At 47.6% G+C, this 21,385-nt stretch overlaps 1 protein-coding gene across 10 annotated transcripts in view; it reads right to left on the bottom strand.

The window, feature by feature from the left end:
• Sh3gl3 (SH3 domain containing GRB2 like 3, endophilin A3) overlaps nt 1-21,385 on the bottom strand; it is a 133,689-nt gene that overhangs the window by 10,838 nt on the left and 101,466 nt on the right. For all 10 annotated transcript variants that reach the window (XR_013042895.1, XR_013042892.1, XM_006969966.4 and 7 more), the window contains exons 7-8: nt 13,780-13,883; nt 12,594-12,706 (exon numbers count right to left, since the gene is read on the bottom strand). Coding sequence is in view for 8 of the 10 variants with exons in the window: in XM_006969966.4 (XP_006970028.1) it covers nt 12,594-12,706; nt 13,780-13,883 (217 nt within the window). In the remaining 2 variants the exon portion in view is untranslated. The remainder of the gene's footprint in view (nt 1-12,593; nt 12,707-13,779; nt 13,884-21,385) is intronic.

Raw genomic sequence — 21,385 nt, 5'->3', positions numbered from 1 at the left:
CTCAACTAGCACCAGGTCCAATGTTTATGAGTTATTTTTGCCAAGACATGGGGAATGGGAAAGACATGGCTGTCATCAGACAGAGGTGGCTTTCTAGGGACCGCTACAGGGACCAGCTGACAGGTGGCCCTGGGCAGAGCTACTTCTTGCTCTGCACAGCATGGCTTGGTCACTAATACTAGAAAATCAAAAGACTCTGCACACACATAGGACTCCAGGTGTTCCTCTAAGAATCATCAAGACTGGCCCGGCCATCCTGGGCTCCCATTCTCCATGAAAGGGAAATGCCATAGATCACCCCTTCAGGGGTGTCATTTGTATGAATTCATAGAGTCCCCTGGAACTGAGCTATACAGCCGCCCTGCTCATAATCCCCAGAGACAGTGGACTTCTACACTGTTTTTTTTTAAAATTAACATCTATATTAATATTTGGATTATGGTGTTTGAAATGTTAGCTTATAGCTTAGCCATGTTGTTATAAAATACATAGACAGCTATAAGATATTCTGCATTTGAGAAAATATAACACAGCCATTTCCACCAAGTTCTATTGAAATCCCCAAAGCTGGGTGAGAGGCTATGTATTATGGCTCTCAGGAACTTCTGTGGCAGAGCATGTAGATGAATTCTGGGAAACCATTCTGTACAGTGAGAAAGCCTTTCTCTTCCAGTGCCTCCTTCAACTTGGAAAATAGGAAAGGGCTTCAGATCTTTCCTCATACCAGCAGCTCCTGACTCCTGACTGACAAACATAATAGTTTACAATTTACTTACTAATAATGACTTCCCACTGTCGGAAATATTAGATGCTCAACCTGACAACGTTTAAGATGTTAAGGATGCCAAGTGCTCAGAGACCATGTAACAGACACAGCTCTCAGAGCTCAGGGCACCGAGCACAGGAAGCCCAGCGCCTTCATTCCATACAAGCCCAGATCCGTCTGGAGACGCCAAGAAATCTACCCAGAGTTGGCCCTAATTGCTGGAATCTGAACCACACTGTGGGACCCTTGTGCCCTTGTTGATGTCACCCTTGCAATGACATGAGTCAGGGCCACTACCAGGAGCTGCAGAAATGGCTGTGGGGGAAATGGGTGACAAACCTGCTCCCTGAACGAACTCCATCCTCAGGACTCTGTGAAAGTTTAATTTCCTCTTCGGAAATTTAGGTCAATAAATGTGCATGCTCCTACTGCAAAGTGCATGTCGTTTTTAACTTGGAGGCCCTGCCTTCCCTTGTTGAATACATGTTTATTTTGCAATGTAATCCCAGGAGATTGGCACCCATGAGAGGAATGACTGGGGCTCTCGAAGCTATTTCTGAGCAGCCTGTAAAGTGTCAAGAAATTTATAAAAGTCTCTTTTATACCTAACGAGAAGTAAAATGTCTTAACACAAGTCATCTGAGAGATTTATTTTGCCTGTCCTGACTGCCCATGGCACACATCTGTTAACGACCCTCAGCCTTCTCTACACACGTGAAGCGGATCTCAGGCCGGGGCCTGTTAACCCTTAGTTGTCACAACAGAACCTTCAGGAATCTCAGTGGAGAAGGAAAAAGAAAGCTTCATGAGCAGATGCCACCGAAACCCAAAAGTGTATGAGGCTGTGACGGGGAAGCCTGAGCCTGTGTCTGGGGTGTGTACTGTCCTTTTCCCAAATGCCTCTCTCTTAATGTCTGCCCCTGAATTTGTATTCAAGCCTTCCTCTAACACCTACAACACTGCTAAAACATATACACAGTAAAGGTCAAATACAGCCTGCTCGATGTTAATGGAGAGTAAGTGACAACCCAGAGCCTCACACAAGGTCCCAGGGGTGGGGAAGGTTCTGGAACACAGGTCTCAAGTGTTTTCTAACCCATGATCTTCTGAGAACTGCCCAGGTACAGAGTTCTGTGGTGGTATTGTGTTTTCCCCGAAATATTGTGCACGCTAATAAACTTATCTGGGGTTAGAGAACAGAACAGCCACAATATTAAACATAGAGGATAGGCAGTGGTAGCACACGCCTTTAATCCTAGCATTCCAGAGGCAGAGATCTACCTGGATCTCTGTGTGTTCAAGGATACAGGCAAGCATGGTGACTCGAGCCTTTAATCCCAGGAAGTGATGGCAGAAAGCAGAAAGGTTTGTAAGGTGTGAAGACCAGGAACTAGTTTGGTTAAACTTTTGGCATGGTTAAGCTTTTAAACTTTTGAGCAGCATAGTTCAGCTGAGATTCATTTTGGATAAGGACTCAGAGGCATCCAGTCTGAGGAAACAGGATCAGCTGAGGAACTGTTGAGGTGAGGAAGCTGTGGCTTGTTCTGCTTCTCTGATCTTCCAGCGTTCACCCCAATACCTGGCTCCAGGTTTGTTTTTATTAAGACTCTTTAAGATTCATGCTACACAGTTCAGCTCAGTTTCCTCAGCTTCCTTTTCTCCTTGGGGACAAAGGGGCAGCTTGAGCTGATGAAACGCCATGACCATGTGCACAGGGGCTTGGACAGACATGCCTTTCTGCTGGCCAGGGTCTGCACTCCCTCATTCCACGGTAAGAGTCCCCTCCTCCACCCTGGCTCACGTCCTTCGCTCTTCTAACTACCTAGCAATGCTATCGGTGATTCCATCTCGGGCCCACGATGTAGGCCGCCTAACTGACCTACATCCTTTCAACGCTCTCTGTCCTTTTTCCTCCTCTAGAAAGAAGAAAGGATGAAGAAAATGTTCTTGGAATCCGTTTCTGGCAGAGTCTTCAGAGCTTTGCTTAAAATTGTTAGTGAAATGCTTGACATTTTTCCTTTCCTTTATAAACATTATGGGCAAATCATTCAGAATCCTAATGGAAAGTAATTTCCCATTAATGCAAGCTGTAAAATGTTCTTTTCTTTTGAAACTCTGCCTGGGACACAAACAGTGCAGGGCCCTTTTACACTCAAAAATTCCACCTACAAATCAGCAAAGCTCAGTGACAGACATGTGACAAGGGGACCCCAAGGGAAACTTAGGAAGTGGCCAGCACAGGCACACGGCCACGGTGGCACCAGGGTGACTCCACAGTTCTTGGGGGACTGAGCTTCTGGATACAGCCGTCCTACAAGCCAGCTGGGCATCACCTGCCTTACAGTTTCATCTGCCGAGGGACAGAGCTACTGGCCAGGGAGAAGGTGAGGAAGCCAAGGGCTCCCTTGTCCTGGCCTGGCTCCCCTCCACCAAGCCAGATGCACACGGCATTTGTCCTTGACCACCACACACTGGCTGCACACCCCATGATCATGAATCATTGAAACAAATCATTCCCAATGCTCTTAAACATTCTGTTACACTTGCTAGGATTTCCTCTGTGTGTGGGGGTGTGGGGGTGTGGGGGTGTATGCATGTATACGTGTGCGTATGTGTGTGCTTGTGTGTATGTGGTCTATGCATGTCTACATGTGTGCATATGTGTGTCTGTGTGTGTGTACTTGTGTGCATGTGGTCTGTGCATGTCTAAATGTATGTAGGTGTGTGTACATGGTCTATGCATGTGTACATGTATGTAGGTGTGTGTACATGGTCTATGCATGTGTACATGTATGTAGGTGTGTGTACATGTGTGTCGTGTGTGTGTGTGTGTGTGTGTGTGTGTGTGTGTGTACCTGTATGTAGAGACCAGAGATCATTGTCATGTGTCTTCTATCATTCTCTGTCTTAATTTTGGGGCATGGTCTCTCACTGAACCAATGGAGTTCACTGATTCTGCACGACAAGCTGACCATTCCTCCTGTCTCTGCCTTCCCATTCCTGGGCTAACAGGTGTACACTGCTACACGTGTGCTACACCTGTGTTTTCATGTGGATACAGAAGATCTGAATTCGGGTCCTCGCACTAGCATGGCAAGCATTTTACCAAAACTGAGCCATCGCTCCATCCCCGAGTATCCCTTCTTAATGGTATAAACGAGGACATCTGCAAGGGAAGGTACCTATTACTGCTACGTACTGACTGTGTGGCCTACAGAGAACTCCCACTTGATCCCCGAGTCCCCTTACTTATGTGTAAGATGGGGTCCGTCAGTATCAGAGCTGCTGCATGTATCTGGTAGACTGACTAACCCGGCGCCACACTGCAGTGTAGCGGCTAACATCATTACTAGTTACCGTGGTTTTGTTCTCATCGTCACTCTCGGTGACATTAGCGTGAGGAAGAAAGGAGGCCCGTGCACAAAGCAACAGACGACACCGGCATACTGCAGACCTCCAATGCTGGGGACCCTGTACCTTTTCCTGACATTTCATTCAGATGCTTTATTCCTCACAGAACTCCTGTCTCCACACCGCCAGTCTGAGACTGGGACCAAAGGAAGCCAGGTCCATCTCACAGCCAGGAAGAGATGGTGTTCTGGGTAAACCTCATCCCAGGTCCTGGAATTCTGTCTCCAAGAACAAAGCCCTAGTCGGGTGCATGCTGGAAGGGAGGAAGGCAAGGCCAGAACTAGCTGGATGGCTGGGGTCGGCTTTATCCAAAGATAATACCCTGGAGGTGAAGGGTGGGACTGTACTTATTTCCAAAGTTTTAGTTCATTTGTTTATATCCACCACTTTTCTAAACAGAAAGCTTGAAATGGCTTCTAGAAAAATCTGTATTCAGAGTAAAGATTCATTTCAGGCCCAAACTAGGCAAATCATAAAATGTACAAAAACTGTACATTTCACCCAAATAACCAGAGTTCTGAGAAGGGAGGCAGGCACTACTAACAGATGACTGGGGTGAGAGACATACTCTGGGACCAGCCCGGCAAAGCAGGATACAGATTATCCCCAGCAGACAGCCAAGGGGCAGTGTGCTTCCTAGCAGCCAGAGAAAGTGGTGATGCTTAACAGGGTGCATGATTTCCTTAAAGTGGCCATGACAATTCTTCAAAGCCACTGACTTCCCAATGGGGGATTTGCATTTATGCAAATATGTGTTGTTGAAATACAATGTTAAAGATCTCTTCAAAACACATGAACACTGCCCATAGCACAGCTCAGCCTATGTGCAGCTGTGTTTATGATCATGCCATCATGGGATCCACTTAACTTTGTTTTTCTTTTCTATTGCACTTCACACCCAACCGTGGTTCTGTATAATCCATACATCACGGCTTTTGAATAGATGCACAGTATCTCACTTAATCTGCCAAAACCTACTTATCATTATCCAACTATCAACAAAGTGTCTACAGATAAATAACCAGCCACCAGGTTGTTCCCATATACAATTTCTCAGAGATTATTTACCAGGTATACAAGAATATTCTGTGCTTAAATTATTCCTGTAGGAAGTGTTTCTGGGAGTGAACCACTCAAGTGCACAGACACTTGAAAGGCAGCTACACGGATTTCCCAGTGAGTCATGTCAGGGGTTGGCAAACTGTTGGCCAAATAACGTAGGAAGGAAACCCAGTTATCGCTCATTCGCTCATCTATGGACATGTTCGATGATCTAACAATGAAGTTCAGTAGTTGTTACAGAGACCACACGGCCCTGTAGAGACCGTAAGTCTAACATATTTACTGTCTGGCCCTCTACCAAAATGTCTGCCCACACCTAAGTGATTCTAACGTATGACTCCACAGCGCTTGTGAGATTGCGCCCAAGTGCCACATTTGAACAGAAACGGAGTCTGCAGCCCCCAACAGAAGGCCATGAGTAACAGAACAGGCACTTTCTTCCACTAACTTTCTAGTATATGCATGTGGGAGTTGTACTCTGTCTACCCAACTCTTCCTCTTCCTCTTCCATGGTGACAGAATTAAAGGTAAGATCTGGATCTCCAGCTGCATGTGTCATGTGACTAAGCCCTGGCCAGTGGGATGGGAGGGAGGTGATGTGAGCGAGTCACTTACACTCAATTCTTTAAAGGGAAACTCTATACCTAGACTTCCATCCTTCATTTCTTGAGTCTCTTGGAAAAGGTGGCTACTATTACCTCAGTGTAGAAACTGTTACCAGAGCTGGGCATTGGCACAATAAAACCCGCAGCCAGAGACAGTGACTCAGAAGGCAGCAATGGTGAGAATGTGTGTGTGATAGGTGTGAGAGCCTGTGATGCCTGTGAGGTCACAGCAGAGTATTTGGTCCAAGTTTTATGTGCGACAACCTTGAAAGCAGACCACAGACCAGGAGCTCTAAAAAAGAAGACGAGTAAAGCTAAGTGCTCATGCGTATTAGTTACTCCCTGTGGAAGCTGGAGAGCTAGCATAAGAAGGCCGAGAATGAGCGGGTCTGTGAGAAAAGACACCAGGAAGAAGAGGGGGTTGAGAGCCGGGTGCTAGGAAAGCTTTCTGCTTTAGAGCCCTAAAGAACTGAAGGGAAGAAAGCTGCTGTTCCGAATACTTCTCAGAGACCTAACTAACCCAGAGGAACCCAGACAGCTGTCAAGGGCTTATGATTTGTCCTTCGTCACTGTTGCTTCAAGTGGCCTCAATCCAATCTCTACAAGCTGAGCAAAGGGCAGCAGGGGCCTGACAAGCAGGAAAGACGTCAAGCTGCCTGAGGGGCTGTGTCTAAGAAGGGACCGTGGTTCCTGGCATCCAGGATTGCTGCGAACACACGGGGCAGAAGCTCACTGTGGTTTTGATGGAATCAAACTGTGACAGGCCAAGTGGTGATGACACACATCTTTAATCCCAGCACTTGGAAGGCAGAGGCAGGAGGATCTCTGTGAGTTCAAGGCCAGCCTGGTCTACAGAGTGAGTTCCAGGACAGCCAGAGGGGTTACACAGAGAAACCTTGTCTCGGAAAAAAAGAAAGAGAGAGAGAGAGAGAGAGAGAGAGAGAGAGAGAGAGAGAGAGAGAGAAGGAAGGAAGGAAGGAAGGAAGGAAGGAAGGAAGGAAGGAAGGAAGGAGAGAGAGAGAGAAAGAGAGAGAAAGAAAGAAAGAAAGAAAGAAAGAAAGAAAGAAAGAAAGAAAGAAAGAAAGAAAGAAAGAAAGAAAGAAAGAAAGAAAGAAAACACCACAAAACTGTGACAAATGCAAGGTAACCTGGAAATCTCTGTACTATGTAAGCCTCAAGGAGTCACATGGCACAGTATCAACCTAAAAGACAACAACTTCCAAGGCCTGTGTCAGATGTGACATTTCTGAGGAAGCACTTCTGGGGCCATCAGGATGAAGGACAAGAGAGAAATCAACCTCCCCTCCTCTCTCTCTCTCTCTCTCTCTCTCTCTCTCTCTCTCTCTCTCTCTCTCTCTCTCTCTCTGAACAAGAGTTTAATCAAGATGAGTCCTTCACTGCCAGGGTGAGGGGTCCCTGCAATATCTGTTCAGTAAGACTCCATCAGTGTTAGGGAGTTGCACCTGCTGTATATTTCTACTTGCTGTGGTTTCAGTCTTGCTACCAATATTGATCTGTACATGTGTCCAAAATTCACAGACTGCAACTTAATTCCCAGTGAATCTAGGAGCCTTCCCAGCATGATGAGTTCATAAAGACAGCCCTCATTCATGAGGTTAGTGCCCTTACAATATTAAAAGGTCCAGGAGAGCTTATATGCCGTATCCACCATGCAAGAATTAGCTAGAAGCTGTCATCTATGACACATGGCCACATACTAGTCACCAAATCAGGTGATGATCCAAAGAGTCTATCTATTAAGCCAAACAATGCATAATCAATGTGGCTGCAGAGGGACTTGGGGAGGCACGATCTGGGGGTTCAGACTTCATCCTTATGGTGGATGTGTGCCATTTTAGTCACTGTGACAGAGAACCGAGAGAAGCAATCTTTAAGGTAGACCGTTTGCTTCGGCTGGTAGTCTCAGAGGTTTCCCTTCCTGGCCCACTTGTCCCAGGGGTGACAGCGCTTCACAGTAGATGACAAACTGAAAAAGACTGGGGGTCTTGATGTCCCCATCAAGGGTGTGCCCCAGCGTGAGCTCAGTCCACTAGGTCCCAACTCTTAATGGCTCCACCCCCTCAGCAGTGCTGTGGCCTGGAGGCCACGCCCCTAACACAGGTGCCTCTGGGCAAGATCCAGGATCCAAACTGCAGCAGTAGGGAGAGAGACGACAGCCTTGGACCCCAGACTTGCCCATCACCAGAACATCTCCTTCCTACGTCTCCCACTCTCAGGCTTTGGTGACAGCAGCGTGGACAAGCTCAGGCACCACTGTGAGGAGGTGCTTAGACACTCCATTTCCCAAGCTGCTTTGTCCTTCTGGGTGGCTGTGACCAGAATGTGCGTGTCACTGCTGGCTGGCTTAAGAGGACACGTGTGCCCTCTCTCCCTGTCCTTCTGGCTGGAGTCGTAACCAGCAAGGCAGCAACCTGGGGGGAAATGACCAGGATGGCAGAGCGTCCCTCAGCTAAGGCCCCTGAGTGAGTTGGTGGGTGGGAAACACCCTCCTCTGGAACTGTTCTCCCCAGCCAGTACAACATGCAAGCCTTGTGATGTTGCATGTGGTAGTCTTCTGTTTGATTGTTTGTTTAATGGAATCTAGTGTGACCCTGATAACATCATCTCCACAGAACTTGTCTGAGAATGATGCTCTTAATGTTTCTTAATGCGGTAAACGCCACTTAGATCATGAAAGGTGACACTGCTGGGAACACTGCATTTTCCTTTCTCTCTCTCTCTCTCTCTCTCTCTCTCTCTCTCTCTCTCTCTCTCTCTCTCGTGTGTGTGTGTGTGTGTGTGTGTGTGTGTGTGTGTGTGTGTGTGTGTAGAATGTAAATGCATGTGTGTATGCGTGCGTATGCATGCTCTCATGGGTGTGAATACACCTGGGGGTGCATGTGCACACCTGTATGTATGCCAGTGGAGGCCAGAGCTGTCGGGTGTCTTCCTCAACCACTCTCCACCTTATATTTGGAGGCAGGGTCTCTCACGTGAACCCGGATCTCACTGATTCAGCTAGTTAGTCTAGCCTGCCAGCTAGCTCTGAAGACCCTGTCTCTGTCTCCCAAAGCCTGGGACATTAGGTGGAGATGCCTACCTGGCGTTTACATGGATGGCACAGACACTGGAAATTCACACTCCAGCCCTCAGGCTTGTCCAACAAGTGAGCCACCTCCCAGCTCTGGGAACATTATTTTTCTACTAATGACAAATCATTGGTATAGATTATGGAGTAGATGTCTGCACTGAGACTGCAGAACTGTGTCTTGGGTTTTTCATGACACACAGGGGTTGGAGAGATGGTTCAGTGGTTAAGAGCCGGGGCTGTTCTTGCAGAAGACCCAGGTTCAGTTTCCAGTACCTACACAGCAGCACACAACTCTAACTCCAGTCTCTGGGGATCTGATGCCCTCTTCTGGACTTTACAGGCACTGCCTACACATGGAGTACATACACACATTCAGGCAAAACACTCACACACATAAAATAAAAACAAGTTTTCAAAATTTGATGTGTAGAAGACCACCCGACAGAACTTGCAGACAAACAGCCATGGAGAATCCTGTTGTCAGGTTAGTCCAGCCCAACCTAGTGTGTGGCACGGACTGGCCTGGAGGTGTAAGAGTTTTAAAGAAGACTGTGGAAACAGCACAAAAGAAGTGTGTGCATCCCTGCATGTGTGTGTGTGTGTGTGTGTGTGTGTGTGTGAGAGAGAGAGAGAGAGAGAGAGAGAGAGAGAGAGAGAGAGAGAGAGAGAGAGAGAGACCCAGCTTCCACCCACAACAGTTCAGTGGAGACGGCAGCGTCAATGGAAAACAGAGGCAGGCATACACAGGAGCAGCAGAAACAGCAAGAGGGGGCATCTTAAGACTCCCAGTTGAAGGGAGCCATATTTATAATGTGAATATTTATTTTAAATAGTGATAAGTCAAGTGGATGGGCAGAGAGTGTTTGGGAGACAGACGGAGTTAAGGCCTCAGCTTCCATATCAGGAAAACACGAGGGACTCAAAACAAAGTGAGAATGATCCAAACATTTATTCTCAACCACAGAGTTCAACGGCAAACAAGCGGCAAACACAACTGGAAGCGGTTTCTTCTGGGAGCAGGAAATGAGCCTGGGGACTAAAAGGGGGATGCTGTTTGTCATGGCTGTAACCCTTAAGCGCCATTTTCTTTTAAAGCTATATGCAGATTACCCTGATAGTTTTGATTTTTCACTGAAAGAAAAAACCTACGACAATGTTGGGGGAAACTCAGACCTCAGCTTCTCTGGCCATGTGTGTTCCAAAAAGGCCACCTGGACATCTGGGAGCAAAGCAAATGAATGCCAACTCAAGTCTCACACCTGTGCAAACAGAAACTTTATGTGGATTGTGGACTTAAGAAGAAGGATGGGAGAAATATCTTCAGTATTGAAGGCAGAGAATGCTCAGCATTCCACACCAAATACATGGTTTATACGAGAAAAAACCTGAAACATAGGACTCTACAGTGAAAAGTTCTGATCTGTGAAGAGCAGATTAAAAAAAAAATACAAAGAAAAGATACAGAGAGAATACATTGAAAACCATATGCACATCTCAAAGGACTTCTATTTAGCCTATGGAAAGAACTGACAAAGATCAACAGTAGAAATAGAAATAATTTAATGATAAAATGGGTGAAGATGTGAAGAGATATTTCATCCGGAAGAACACATGTATCAGGTTTTCTTTTGGGCCACCAACCAGCTCTAAATCATGACACAGAGACTTATTATTAGTTATGAATGATCAGCCTTATCTTAGGCTTGTCCCACTAGCTCTTATAACTTAATTTAATCTGTTTCTCTTCATCCACATTTTGCCTCAGGGCTTTCTACCTTTCTTTCATTCTGTATGTCCTACTCCATGTCTGGCTGGCTGGCAGCTGCCTGGCTGGCTGGCCCCGGGCGTCTCCCTCTCTTTCTCCCTCATTCTCTCTTCTCACTCTCTAGCCTAGATTTCTCCTCCTACTTATTCTGTCTGCCCACCAGCCCCACCTATCCCTCTCCTGCCTAGCTATTGACCATTCAGCTTTTTATTAGACCAATCAGGTGCCTTAGGCAGGCAAGGTAAAACAGCAACACATCTTTACATCATTAAACAAATGCAGCACACACAAATGTAACACACCTTTACATAGTTAAAGTAATATTCCACAACAAACACACACCGTAGCCATGTGCGTCGTTCTCCACGTCATTGTCAATGTGGCTAGACTACAAAGCAGCAGCAAATGCTGGCACAGATGTGGAGAGACAGAGTCGCACACGTTGTTGGTGGGAACGTGAGATGGCTACGCCACTTCGGGGGCTCGACAGTTTCATTGAATTTACAAAAATAAACCCCAGATGACAAAGACCTAACCTAAATATTAAAGAACAGGTTTTTAAAGTAGCAGAAAAGCAGAGCAGAATAATCCGAGGGACAGGAAGACTTCTCAGCAGGCCACAAAATGTACGGATCATAAACAAGAATATTGATAAAGTTGGCCATACCAAAACAGGAGTGTCTATGTCCCCCAAACAAAATTAAACAAGGCAAATAAAATAAAACCAAAAGCCCCTCCCAAGGTTTGGGAGTGAGTGGCAAACGGGGGAAGAAAGCTATTAGCAACCCATAAGTACGATTTCCCACAGATCACAAAGGCAAGGCAAATTTTCTAAAATAAAGCAAATGATGTAACTCAAATAAATGCTAGTGATCAATTAAAACAGAAACGTATCTAATCTAGGGGTTTCAGAATGGTTAAAATGGAGACCGAACACCGTTTTTTACGCAGAAATGCTTGATGAAAATTGAGGTCTGGCACACACCGACATAGCATAGCTATATTGGAGCGGGCGCCATCACTTCAACACCAGCGGCACATGGCCACCTCCAACCCTTGCTCTCTTGCTGACTCAGCAATTTCATTTCTAGTCTTGCTCAGCTGTACATAGAGGCAGAAAAGGGAGGAAGGGTGGTCACTGTTGCAGGTAACAGGGGCCGTGCAAAAGCATGAAGTTGCTAAGCACAGCGAGAGAGACCTAGGGACAAAACAGAAGCAACTACGGGAAAGAGCAGTGCATTTTGGAAAGAAAATTGTAGAACTATACAGTTGCCTTTGTTTTGTATTTACAAAAATAAATAAGTAAATAAGTAAATAAATAAATAAATAAATAAGACTACGCTACATGTGAAAGACATGTGCTAGCCACAGATAGGACAACATCCATTTTCAGTCACTAGAAAAGGCTTTGTCTAGGGAGGAGACCAGATGCAGCTGGAGATCATAGAGAGACGCCAGGAAAACATACATCATTCGAATTTGCCCTTGGTTTGTTTTACTCCAGATCCTATTTAAAATCTAACAGGACAGTTCTTGAGATGGTGTCGGCCGCATCTCAGGTGCTCAGAGAACGCTAATTAAGACTCTAACAGTTGGGAAGCCATTGTGAAGGTGTTAGCCCTTTAGATATAGACAATAGCAGAGCAGCTATGGTTCTTTAGCCAAGGGCCTGTCTGACGACCATACTAGAAGGCATTAGTACAGGATGGACTTCTTCCCAGTACTGGCTTTCAAAACTTCAACACCTGACTATTGGAACTGAGAAAGGGGGAAACTCGTCAATCAGCCAAAGAAAGTCCATCCGTTTCTGGTGTATTCCCACCAGCAGCCTCACCAAGCATGAGAGCACCTAACTGGAGACCCCACTGGCACACTTTCGGATGGCAAACTTACCTGATATCTTTGAGGAAGTGCTGCTGGAGACTCCATTGAGGTCACTAGAACTCGCCGCGTTCACAGGCTTTAACTGGTATTCTCGCTTGGGGATTGTGGAGGAATACGCTATTCTGTAAGACACACGGGAGAGGCCAAGTCAGACCTCTGTCCCAGACCACAGAGCCTCCACGGGCCTTTGCTTTTCTTGAGGAGGACAAGACCCATTGGTACTGTGAGAGCACGGACTGTGCACGTGGGCTTCTGAGTGCCCACAGTGTCAGGGACACGACCTAGGAACAGTTCGTCCATTAAGTTCTAATTGAAATTCATGTGGAAGAATGTCCTTATAATGTCCCTGAGGCTTTAGCAAGCAGACACTGCCCTAGGCTAGCTTTCTTTCTTCTCTGCTGGACAGGGAACCATCCAAATATGCTCACACGACACCTAGAAGGCCATCTGAATGACCCTCCCCCCCACCACCACCACCCATAACTACAGCACGGATTGAAGCAAAAATCTCTCCAAATCTATTCATTACTATAATCCTATGTAAAACAATCTTCTGTTATAAAGCTGAGTCAAAACACAGGGTAGGTTTACCCTAATGATTGTATTAATAGGGTTGCTGTGCACACTATAAATGATATCACTGATTTTCAGAAAGTAAAGATTGCATTGATCATGAAAGTTCCCAGGCAGAGAATAGTATTTCTTTGTCATTCAGAAGGTACTATTGACTATTTCAGTGTCTAGAATCAGTCATAGGAACACAGCCTAATAACATGTTTCATGGGCTTCGCATAGTTCTGAGCATCACCTGGCTCTCTGCACCCCTAGATGTTGGGAATGGAGCCCACACTCCACCCCTCATGAGGGAAACAGAGAAAGACCCTTTTGGCAAGTCAAGAAAACCACAGGAGCTATTTCTCAGGCAGGTAAGCCATCATGCTTGTATGCTGTACACAAAAAAAAAGTTGGGGGGGGGTGGATATTAATAAAAAGAAAAGGGAGAAAAGCCACTCCAGCCCTTTACCCAGTTCTGCTCTCTTGTCCCAAGCTACATATGTATTATCTTAGCCTCATCTCATACCCAGCCTGAAAGCCAGCTAGAGAGAATTCCAAAAAGAATGGGCAGGGGGGGTGCTGGGAGACAGAGGCCGGCCGCACTCTGCAGCCCCTGCCCAAGCAAGGTGAAGGTGCTTACCGTATGGCTAGCTTTTTCTGCAGCTCCTGGAGGATCTCTGTGGACTGCCTGTGATAGTCCAATGCTGCCTCTACAAACACGGCCAGCTGGCTGACTTGCTCTATCTGTGGCAGAAGCACAAAGTTAGTCCATGATGGCCAAGAGGCCTGGGGATGGCCAGAGCAAACAGGAAGCCTGGGGACAGCAGCCTAGCTCTGCAGGGCAGCTGGGCAACTGCCCCAGCCCTGGCCCATTCCATCTCATGGCATCTTGGAGCCCCACAATCATGATGAAGGTCACATACAGGGCTGGAGAGGTTGGGAAAAAACACTGTTAAATTGATTTGTGGCTATGAATCTGCTGTAACTCTACCAAAAACACCCTTTTATATCTTAGATATCATTTTTAATGCTCTAAAACTCATGGATCTGAAGATGGCAGGTGTCTCAGTTAGGATTTCTACTGCTGTGAAGAGACACCCTGACCACAGCAACTCTGACAAAGGAAAACAGTTCATCGAGGTGGCTCACTTACAGTTCAGAGGTTTAGTCCATTATCCTCATGGCTGGAAGCAAGGCAGCATGCAGGCAGACATGGTGCTAGAGGAGGAGCTGAGAGTTCTTACATCTTGACTCACAGGCAACAGGAAGTAGTCTGAGACACTGGGTGTGGCTTGAGCCTATATGAGACCTCAAAGCCCACCTCTGCAGTGACACACTTCCTTCAATAAGGCCACACCTACTCCAACAAAGCCCCACCTCCTAATAGTGTCACTCCCTTTGGGGGCTATTTTCTTTCCAACCACCACAGTGGGAGAGAGCTCTCCCAACTCTAAGTGAAACCAATGCTTGATAGAGCTTCCTGAGAGAAATGTCTCTGTGAGTGCTTTCTAGTCAAGCCAGACCAAGAAACTGAGTCAATGAAGCCATGATCAGAGAAAACAGGGGCAACAAGCCAGTCACACCTGCTCCAGGGCAAAGAACTGTTTGTCCCATGTGTTTCCGTTACCACCCAACAAAGCATTTTCCCTGAAACATACAGCAGAAAGGGATGAGCTGGGGAGACTCCATTATTCCTCTTTTCCACAAGCTGACATGCCCAGAAGATCTGCAGAGCCTGAAGGGGGGCCTGAGAGCTTCCCTGTTTATCAGTGGGGTTGAAGAACCACTACAGCAAATAAGGATTGTTTATGTCTAGAACCTTCTACAGCAAGGTCCAGAGGACCACGGTGATTCCCCAACTCATCCACCCCACTCCCAGCCCAAATCTCTGGAACTCCAGATCTGGACAGAGATACAAATCAAAACCATGCATGCCAGGCTTCGCCAAAATAGCATTTTCTTAGGTAGCATTCTAACCAGCTTTGGGGTAAAATCTGGCCTCTTCCTCATTCTCTTCTATTCTCTCCCTGCACAGCCAACGGAGGACTTGCCTGCTCCACAGACTCACACTGCTTTCACGTATTGTCGGGAACTCTTTCAGCTGCCTGCCCTTTACTTTTATCACCCACTGATTTTAAACACGGGCTTAATGTGCGTTTACAATATTCATGGATCCCACTTATGCCAGGAATGCACTGGGCACATGACTAAGGAAAGCCCTGGCATTGCACTTACTTGACCATGCTCTGTGGCCAGCAAAGCAGCCCTGGCCTTCCATTTCCCAAAACCCAATAAACAAAACAAAGACAGCCTGGCCCCTGCAAAATCCTAAGCATTTCTTAAATTTCACCTCCTTGGCTTCGAAGAACATGGCAGAATCTACTAAGGAAACAATGCTGCTTCCTGGAAACACTGGAGCTGCATGCTGGGTGAAGAACGCTAAGACCTCCCTGTCTTTAGTAATAGTAGTCTGTTTTGGACCCACTCTGAACTAAGCTCGCCATTTGCAGAACTCAAGAGGACACAGAAAGGCAACTAAATGAATAACCCTTACGTACACGCGAGTGGGAGTCACAAACTGCTTCTCTGGAACTGCGCCTGGAATCCTACACTTGCTAGCTGACTTTGGGGCGACCTGGGTCCCAGGGCCCCTAAATGCTCGGGAGACGGCAGCAGCGCTGCACACGGTGCCCGCACACCATGGGTACCCAGGGAGAGCCCTGGGAAGAGCTGCCAGACTCAACTCCTCTGGATGCAAAGGCAAGTCAGACCCAGACTGGATTGTCTATTACTGTCGGGGACCAGAAGCTTCCAGCCCCTCATCCCCACCCCAGGATGTGAGCTGTGTGCTGGGAACCAGCAGAGACGATGGCCTCTGATTCCAAGGCTACAACGCAAATTAAATGCCTAGAGAGACAGAGCCATGCGAAAGCCACAAACGCGGGCCCTGCAGAATCCAAAGGCGTCCAGGTGAAACACATCCTCCAATGGCCGCATCGAGGAATTTGAAAAGCTGCCTGTTGATCGCATGTGTGGGCAAACGCTGGAGCTATGCTATGTTATACAGCGAGGACACTTGGCAGACAGTTTAAATCAGCTATCTTGAAATGAGGTGGTATCCTGGGTTTCCAGGGCGGCCCAACACAACTATAAACTGCTCTTGGGCTGAGGATGCAGCACAGCTGGTAGAAAGCTCGCCTTGCATGCACTGAGCCCTGGGTTCAAATCCCAGGGTGTCCTAAACAGGAGGTCGTGACAGTAATTCCAGCACCTAAGAGGTGGACCCAGGAGGACAAGGAGTTCAAGGTCATCTTCACTACAGAGCAAGTCCTGAGGCCAGCCTGAACTACGTCAGACTCTCTCCTCTCTCCTCTCTCTCCTCTCTCTCTCTCTCTCTCTCTCTCTCTCTCTCTCTCTCTCTCTCTCTCACACACACACACACACACACACACACACACACACACACACACGTGGCAAATTTTTAAGAGGGAGACAAGAGGCACAGAATCAGAGTGGAAGACAAGACCATCAGAGTGGGAGGCTTGGAGACTCTCTGCTGCTGATTTTGCAGATGGAGGAAGCCGAGCTAGGGGCCGTGGAGCTAAGGAGGCTGGAAAGGGTGACAATGGAAAGGGTGACAACGCAGGCTGCTGCCAACCCCCCCTCCCTCACCACCGATTTCCACTCTCCAGACTGGAAGACAACGGACTGATGTTCTTCAAGTCACAGCGCTTACGGACACTCGTCACAGGAGCCAGAGAAAATGAACACCACTGCTTTCTTCTCTTCCCCAGCCAAGAGAAATCTAAGGGTGGGCAGCACCACTAGTCTCCATTTCCTGGGGATGGAAGCTGTGGCCTTGAGACTCGTGGGGGCAAACTGCCAGCTTAGCTCTATATTATGCGTCCCTGGTCTTCTCTGAGCTGGGCCTGGGAGGCAACAGGCAGTAGGAACTCCACCCATGACGGACAGTGAATGCTGCGTAAGAACCCGTGCACCTAGGCACACGTCTAATTCCCCAACCTCTCTTTGGCTGCAAACCAATGCACAAGTACCAGAATATGAGGCTTCTGGCCCTCGGGGTGGAGGCAGATCAGAGATGCCAGGGAACCAGAGTCACCATGATCTGTGGAGACCTCAGGGACACTCGCATGGGAGCCGAACATGAGTCGGGCCTTTTGAGCCAACTGCAATGGACCTGGGATTATCCAAAGGAAGAAGGCTCAAAGACTAGAGCTTACAAAGGCCTTCTAGCTCAACTGTCTGCAGGAAGATCAGAGAAATGGGCAGCTGAGAAGAAACAGGCTGGGATACCCCAACCCCAGATGCCTGGGAGCCACAGGAATGGATAAAGAAATGCAAATCTTTGGAAGCTGGCAAGCAGGCCTCTTTCCCAGCAGAAGCCCATGTTTGCTAGGAGGTCATCTTCTATTTCAAATGGAATAACTCAAGTGACTTCTCGCTGTCATGCTTAAGATCGCTGCTCTTTTGGAGTCCTCAGAGGAATTAGAGGGAATGTCTGGTCATAAACAGAGATGCCTCTTCCAGTGAATCTGAGTTCGGATCCATGGAGTCCACATTAAAAAAAAAAAAAAACTGGTTGTAGTGGTATGTACCTGTAATCCCAGCACTGGGGAGTGGGGAGGACCCCTGGGGCTTGCTGGCAGCCAGTCTAGCCCAATCGGTAAGTTCCAGGTTCAGTGGGAAATCATGTTTCCAAAGTAAGGTGGGGAGTGATGCAGGAAGACACCCAAAGTCAACCTGTGGCCTCCACCTGTGTACATGTACACACACACAAACACACACAGAGACAGACAGACACACACACACACACACAGAGACAGACACACACAAACACACACACACACACACACACACACACACACACACAGATCTAAAAAAAAAAATACTGCTCTGGACCCATGGAAAAAAAACAGGAATCTGGAATGTAGCAATTCCATTGGTTCTGTGGATGAAAGGAGGCTGGGGGATCTGTCAGCTCATGAATGTCATAAGAGCCTGACCTCTCTGGGCTGGACTAGATATTTTTAAAATGTAATGTGTCTGGTTTCTTCTCAGATCAAAGGCTGGCATTTAATCATGCCAAGTTGTAAGGAATAAACTTCTCAGAGGAGGGTTAAACCTGTGGGTGAGGTGGCATTCCCAAGAAATGGCAATGATTGCTCAGAACCACCCTCCTGCCTGCTGCAGCCCTATCTGAGCGTGAACTGTAGTGGGCACACGGCCTTCTCCAAAAGGCAGTCCTCTCTGGGTGCCAGTCACAATCTGGCACAGAAGGAGTCAGTCATGGGCCTGGCCCTCCAAGATCCCTGGGAATCAAGAGAGCCAAAACCACTCCTGGGCTTAAGTGGCTGCCTGAGGAGTAATGGAGTCACTTGGCCTCAACTAAGAAGTGAGATCCTCCCGGCCTTGAATCCAGCTCTTTCCAACAATATCAGCAAAGACTGCAATGTGGGGTGAAAGGCCACTCTTCCCTATCTTACCATTCCCAAATCTTCCTGAAATAGATGAGTAAATCAATGTGACATCTGTCTAGGAATGGTGGAATGAACTACTCAAGTGCCCTCCCCTTCCCTCCTTGTTCCACACCAAAGGTAGATGAGGAATCTAATTTGTGAGATGGGGGGAGCACCCCAAACTACCAGGATACCTGAACTACTCCGGGTTCTGAACTGTGTTCTTCAAGAAAGCAGGCTGTGAAAGTGGCCAAGAGATCCCAGGTGCAGCTGGGTTTCTGAATGGAGGTTTAGATTTCAGATTTAACTAGACATGTATGTGGGTACCGGGCTGGTCTGGGGGTCCAGCTGGGCTCACCTGCTGGTTTCTCGGTTACAAGAATGTAGACCGGGGGAGGTTTCTACGGTTTGAAGAGAAAGCATTGTATAGACACTGTAAGACTCCAACGACAGAGTGAGCCCACTTCTACAAATAGGTTTTACTACAACTAAAAATGTAGTAAAAACTTCCACAAATAAATAGTTACATAATCTACACTTGGAGACCCAGGAAAGTCAAAGTCTAAAGTCTGTTCATTCCATTCAAAGCTCCTCTAGGCAGAGCTTTGGCAAACACTTTTTTCTATGCATGTGCTGGTAAATGGTTGCTGTCTTAGGACTGGAGAGATGGCTCAACGCTTAAGAACGATAAACTGCTCTTCCCAGAGGACCCTGGTTTGATTCCAGCAACCACATGGTGCTCACAGCCCTTTTTAACTCTAGGATGGGGATTTGTTGCCCTCTGTTGGCCTCCATAGGTACTGCTCTCACATGGTGAACATTCATACGCATAAGTGTCTTTTAGAGCTCTTACTGTATCTTATCCAGGACAGCGGGAGATGAGGGCTAGGGATGCTGGGTCCAACTGCCCTCTGGAGGGTGAGGTTTGAGCCCTAGAATTCCTGGTGCCATCAACTGAGGTTGTAGAGAGAGAAGGTGAAATTTTGAGACTCTGGCCCTGAGCTATATACCCTCCAACAGGGCTGATCAGAAGGACGATAATTACATCAAATACTTGACTTCTTTGTCAACTTCTCCATTAAACAGAACCCAAACCAGTGTCCACTGTGCCTGAGGTCCCCAGCTCCTCCTAACAATGGCATAGACATCTCCCACTTGTGCTTGGAGGAAGCCAGGGATCTTCTGCCATCTGCTACCATGCTCTTCCTGAAACCATACTCTAATAGTCTGGCCCCCAATTTCTAAGAGGCACAATGCTAATTGTGTCTTAGCTTAAATATGAAATGTCCTTCCAGGACCATGCACTGAAGTTTTGATCCAAAGATGGCAATATTTTTGATAACTTATGGAACTTTAAGAGAGTAAGCCTAGAGTTTGGAAGAAATAAGACATGGGAGAGGGCAATGCTATATCGTATTCTATATCTTGTCCTGGGGCTGACTCAGCCTCTCCTCCCTCCCCCTCTCTGCCTCCCACCCTGAATCTGATCACTACAACAGTAGCATCTCTGTCCCTCCAAGATGCTCCATGTCACCATAACACAGAAATAATGGAGCCACCTGACCATGGCTGAGACCTCTAACCCCTGAGGCTAAGCTCATCTCTTCTTTGAAGTTGTTCTCTCAAGTAATAAGTACAGTAAATGAAAAGTCTGGCCAATTCAGGGTCTAAGCACCGTCAAATCCATCAGGCAGAGCCAAGGGTTGCAGACATACTATGTTCGACAATGATTAGAGCGGTCCAGTCGTGTTTACTTGGCACTATGATGATATCCTGGGGGAAAATCTAGCCATCACCAACTACCCTGAAGCCCAGCTTCCCAATCATGGAAGGAAGTAGGCATGGCTGGAAAGGCTGAGGGACAAAGGGTGGACATGAAGTTGGTGACCAAGAAGTATCAGAACTCTATGGACGACATGACCATGGCCTTGGCTTCGTCAGGAAGATGGACCAAAGCCAAGGTGAGAGTTCAAAACAAAACAAAACAAAAAACAGACGACGCCCAACCTCAGCATGTATTATTAGCACTTTGCCCCCTCTCCCCAACCAGATCACACCTACACCTTAGCCCCCAGCAGGGGGCAGCACTGGCACTAGCCTGTGGGATAGCAGGGGTCAACCAGAGGTTTTTTTTATACTTTATCTGGTCAACAGGAGAGAGACTGCCAGGCCACATGGACCTGGAAAAGACAAGGAGGACCCCTTCCTTCCAGGTCTGAATGCTGTCATCTCCTGAAGAGAAGGAAGACAGTCTGCCGGGTGACACCGTGACCACAGGTTCTTAGCTAGAACCTGGCAGTGGGAAGGGGTGAAAGCAGGTGTCCTGTGATGCCATCAACAGCACAGCTGAGTCCCCGCCCCAACACGCTGGGGACATGATGGCCCTGGCTATCGCCCTCCTCGTCATCACTAAAGTCCTCATCACCATGGCCGCCATGACCACAGGGTCCTGGATGAGACAGTGAAGGAAGAACCAGGAGCCTGGTGCTGAGGCGGCCTGGATGGCCCTTCCCTGTCTCTCCGTGTGGTCTCTTCTGATCTCAGGGTTCAGTGGTCAGAGGCTTATGACAAAGGATCGGGCAGAGAACAGAGGGGCACCTCTGCTACCAGCCAAGTTGTGGATCCTAGGAGTGGGAGGGGAGGAAGGGGAGCCCCACTTACAGGAGCGGTGCCTTCTCACCTGGGGGTCAACTCCTTAGAGGCTCCCTGCAGTCATGTCTGAACTGGGCCCACTCCAGGACCCCTCTGGAGCCCTGGGATAAAACTAGG

This window comes from Peromyscus maniculatus, chromosome 1, assembly GCF_049852395.1.
Source record: "Peromyscus maniculatus bairdii isolate BWxNUB_F1_BW_parent chromosome 1, HU_Pman_BW_mat_3.1, whole genome shotgun sequence".
Classification (NCBI taxonomy): Eukaryota; Metazoa; Chordata; class Mammalia; order Rodentia; family Cricetidae; genus Peromyscus; species Peromyscus maniculatus.
This window is presented reverse-complemented; position numbering and strand designations above follow the sequence as displayed.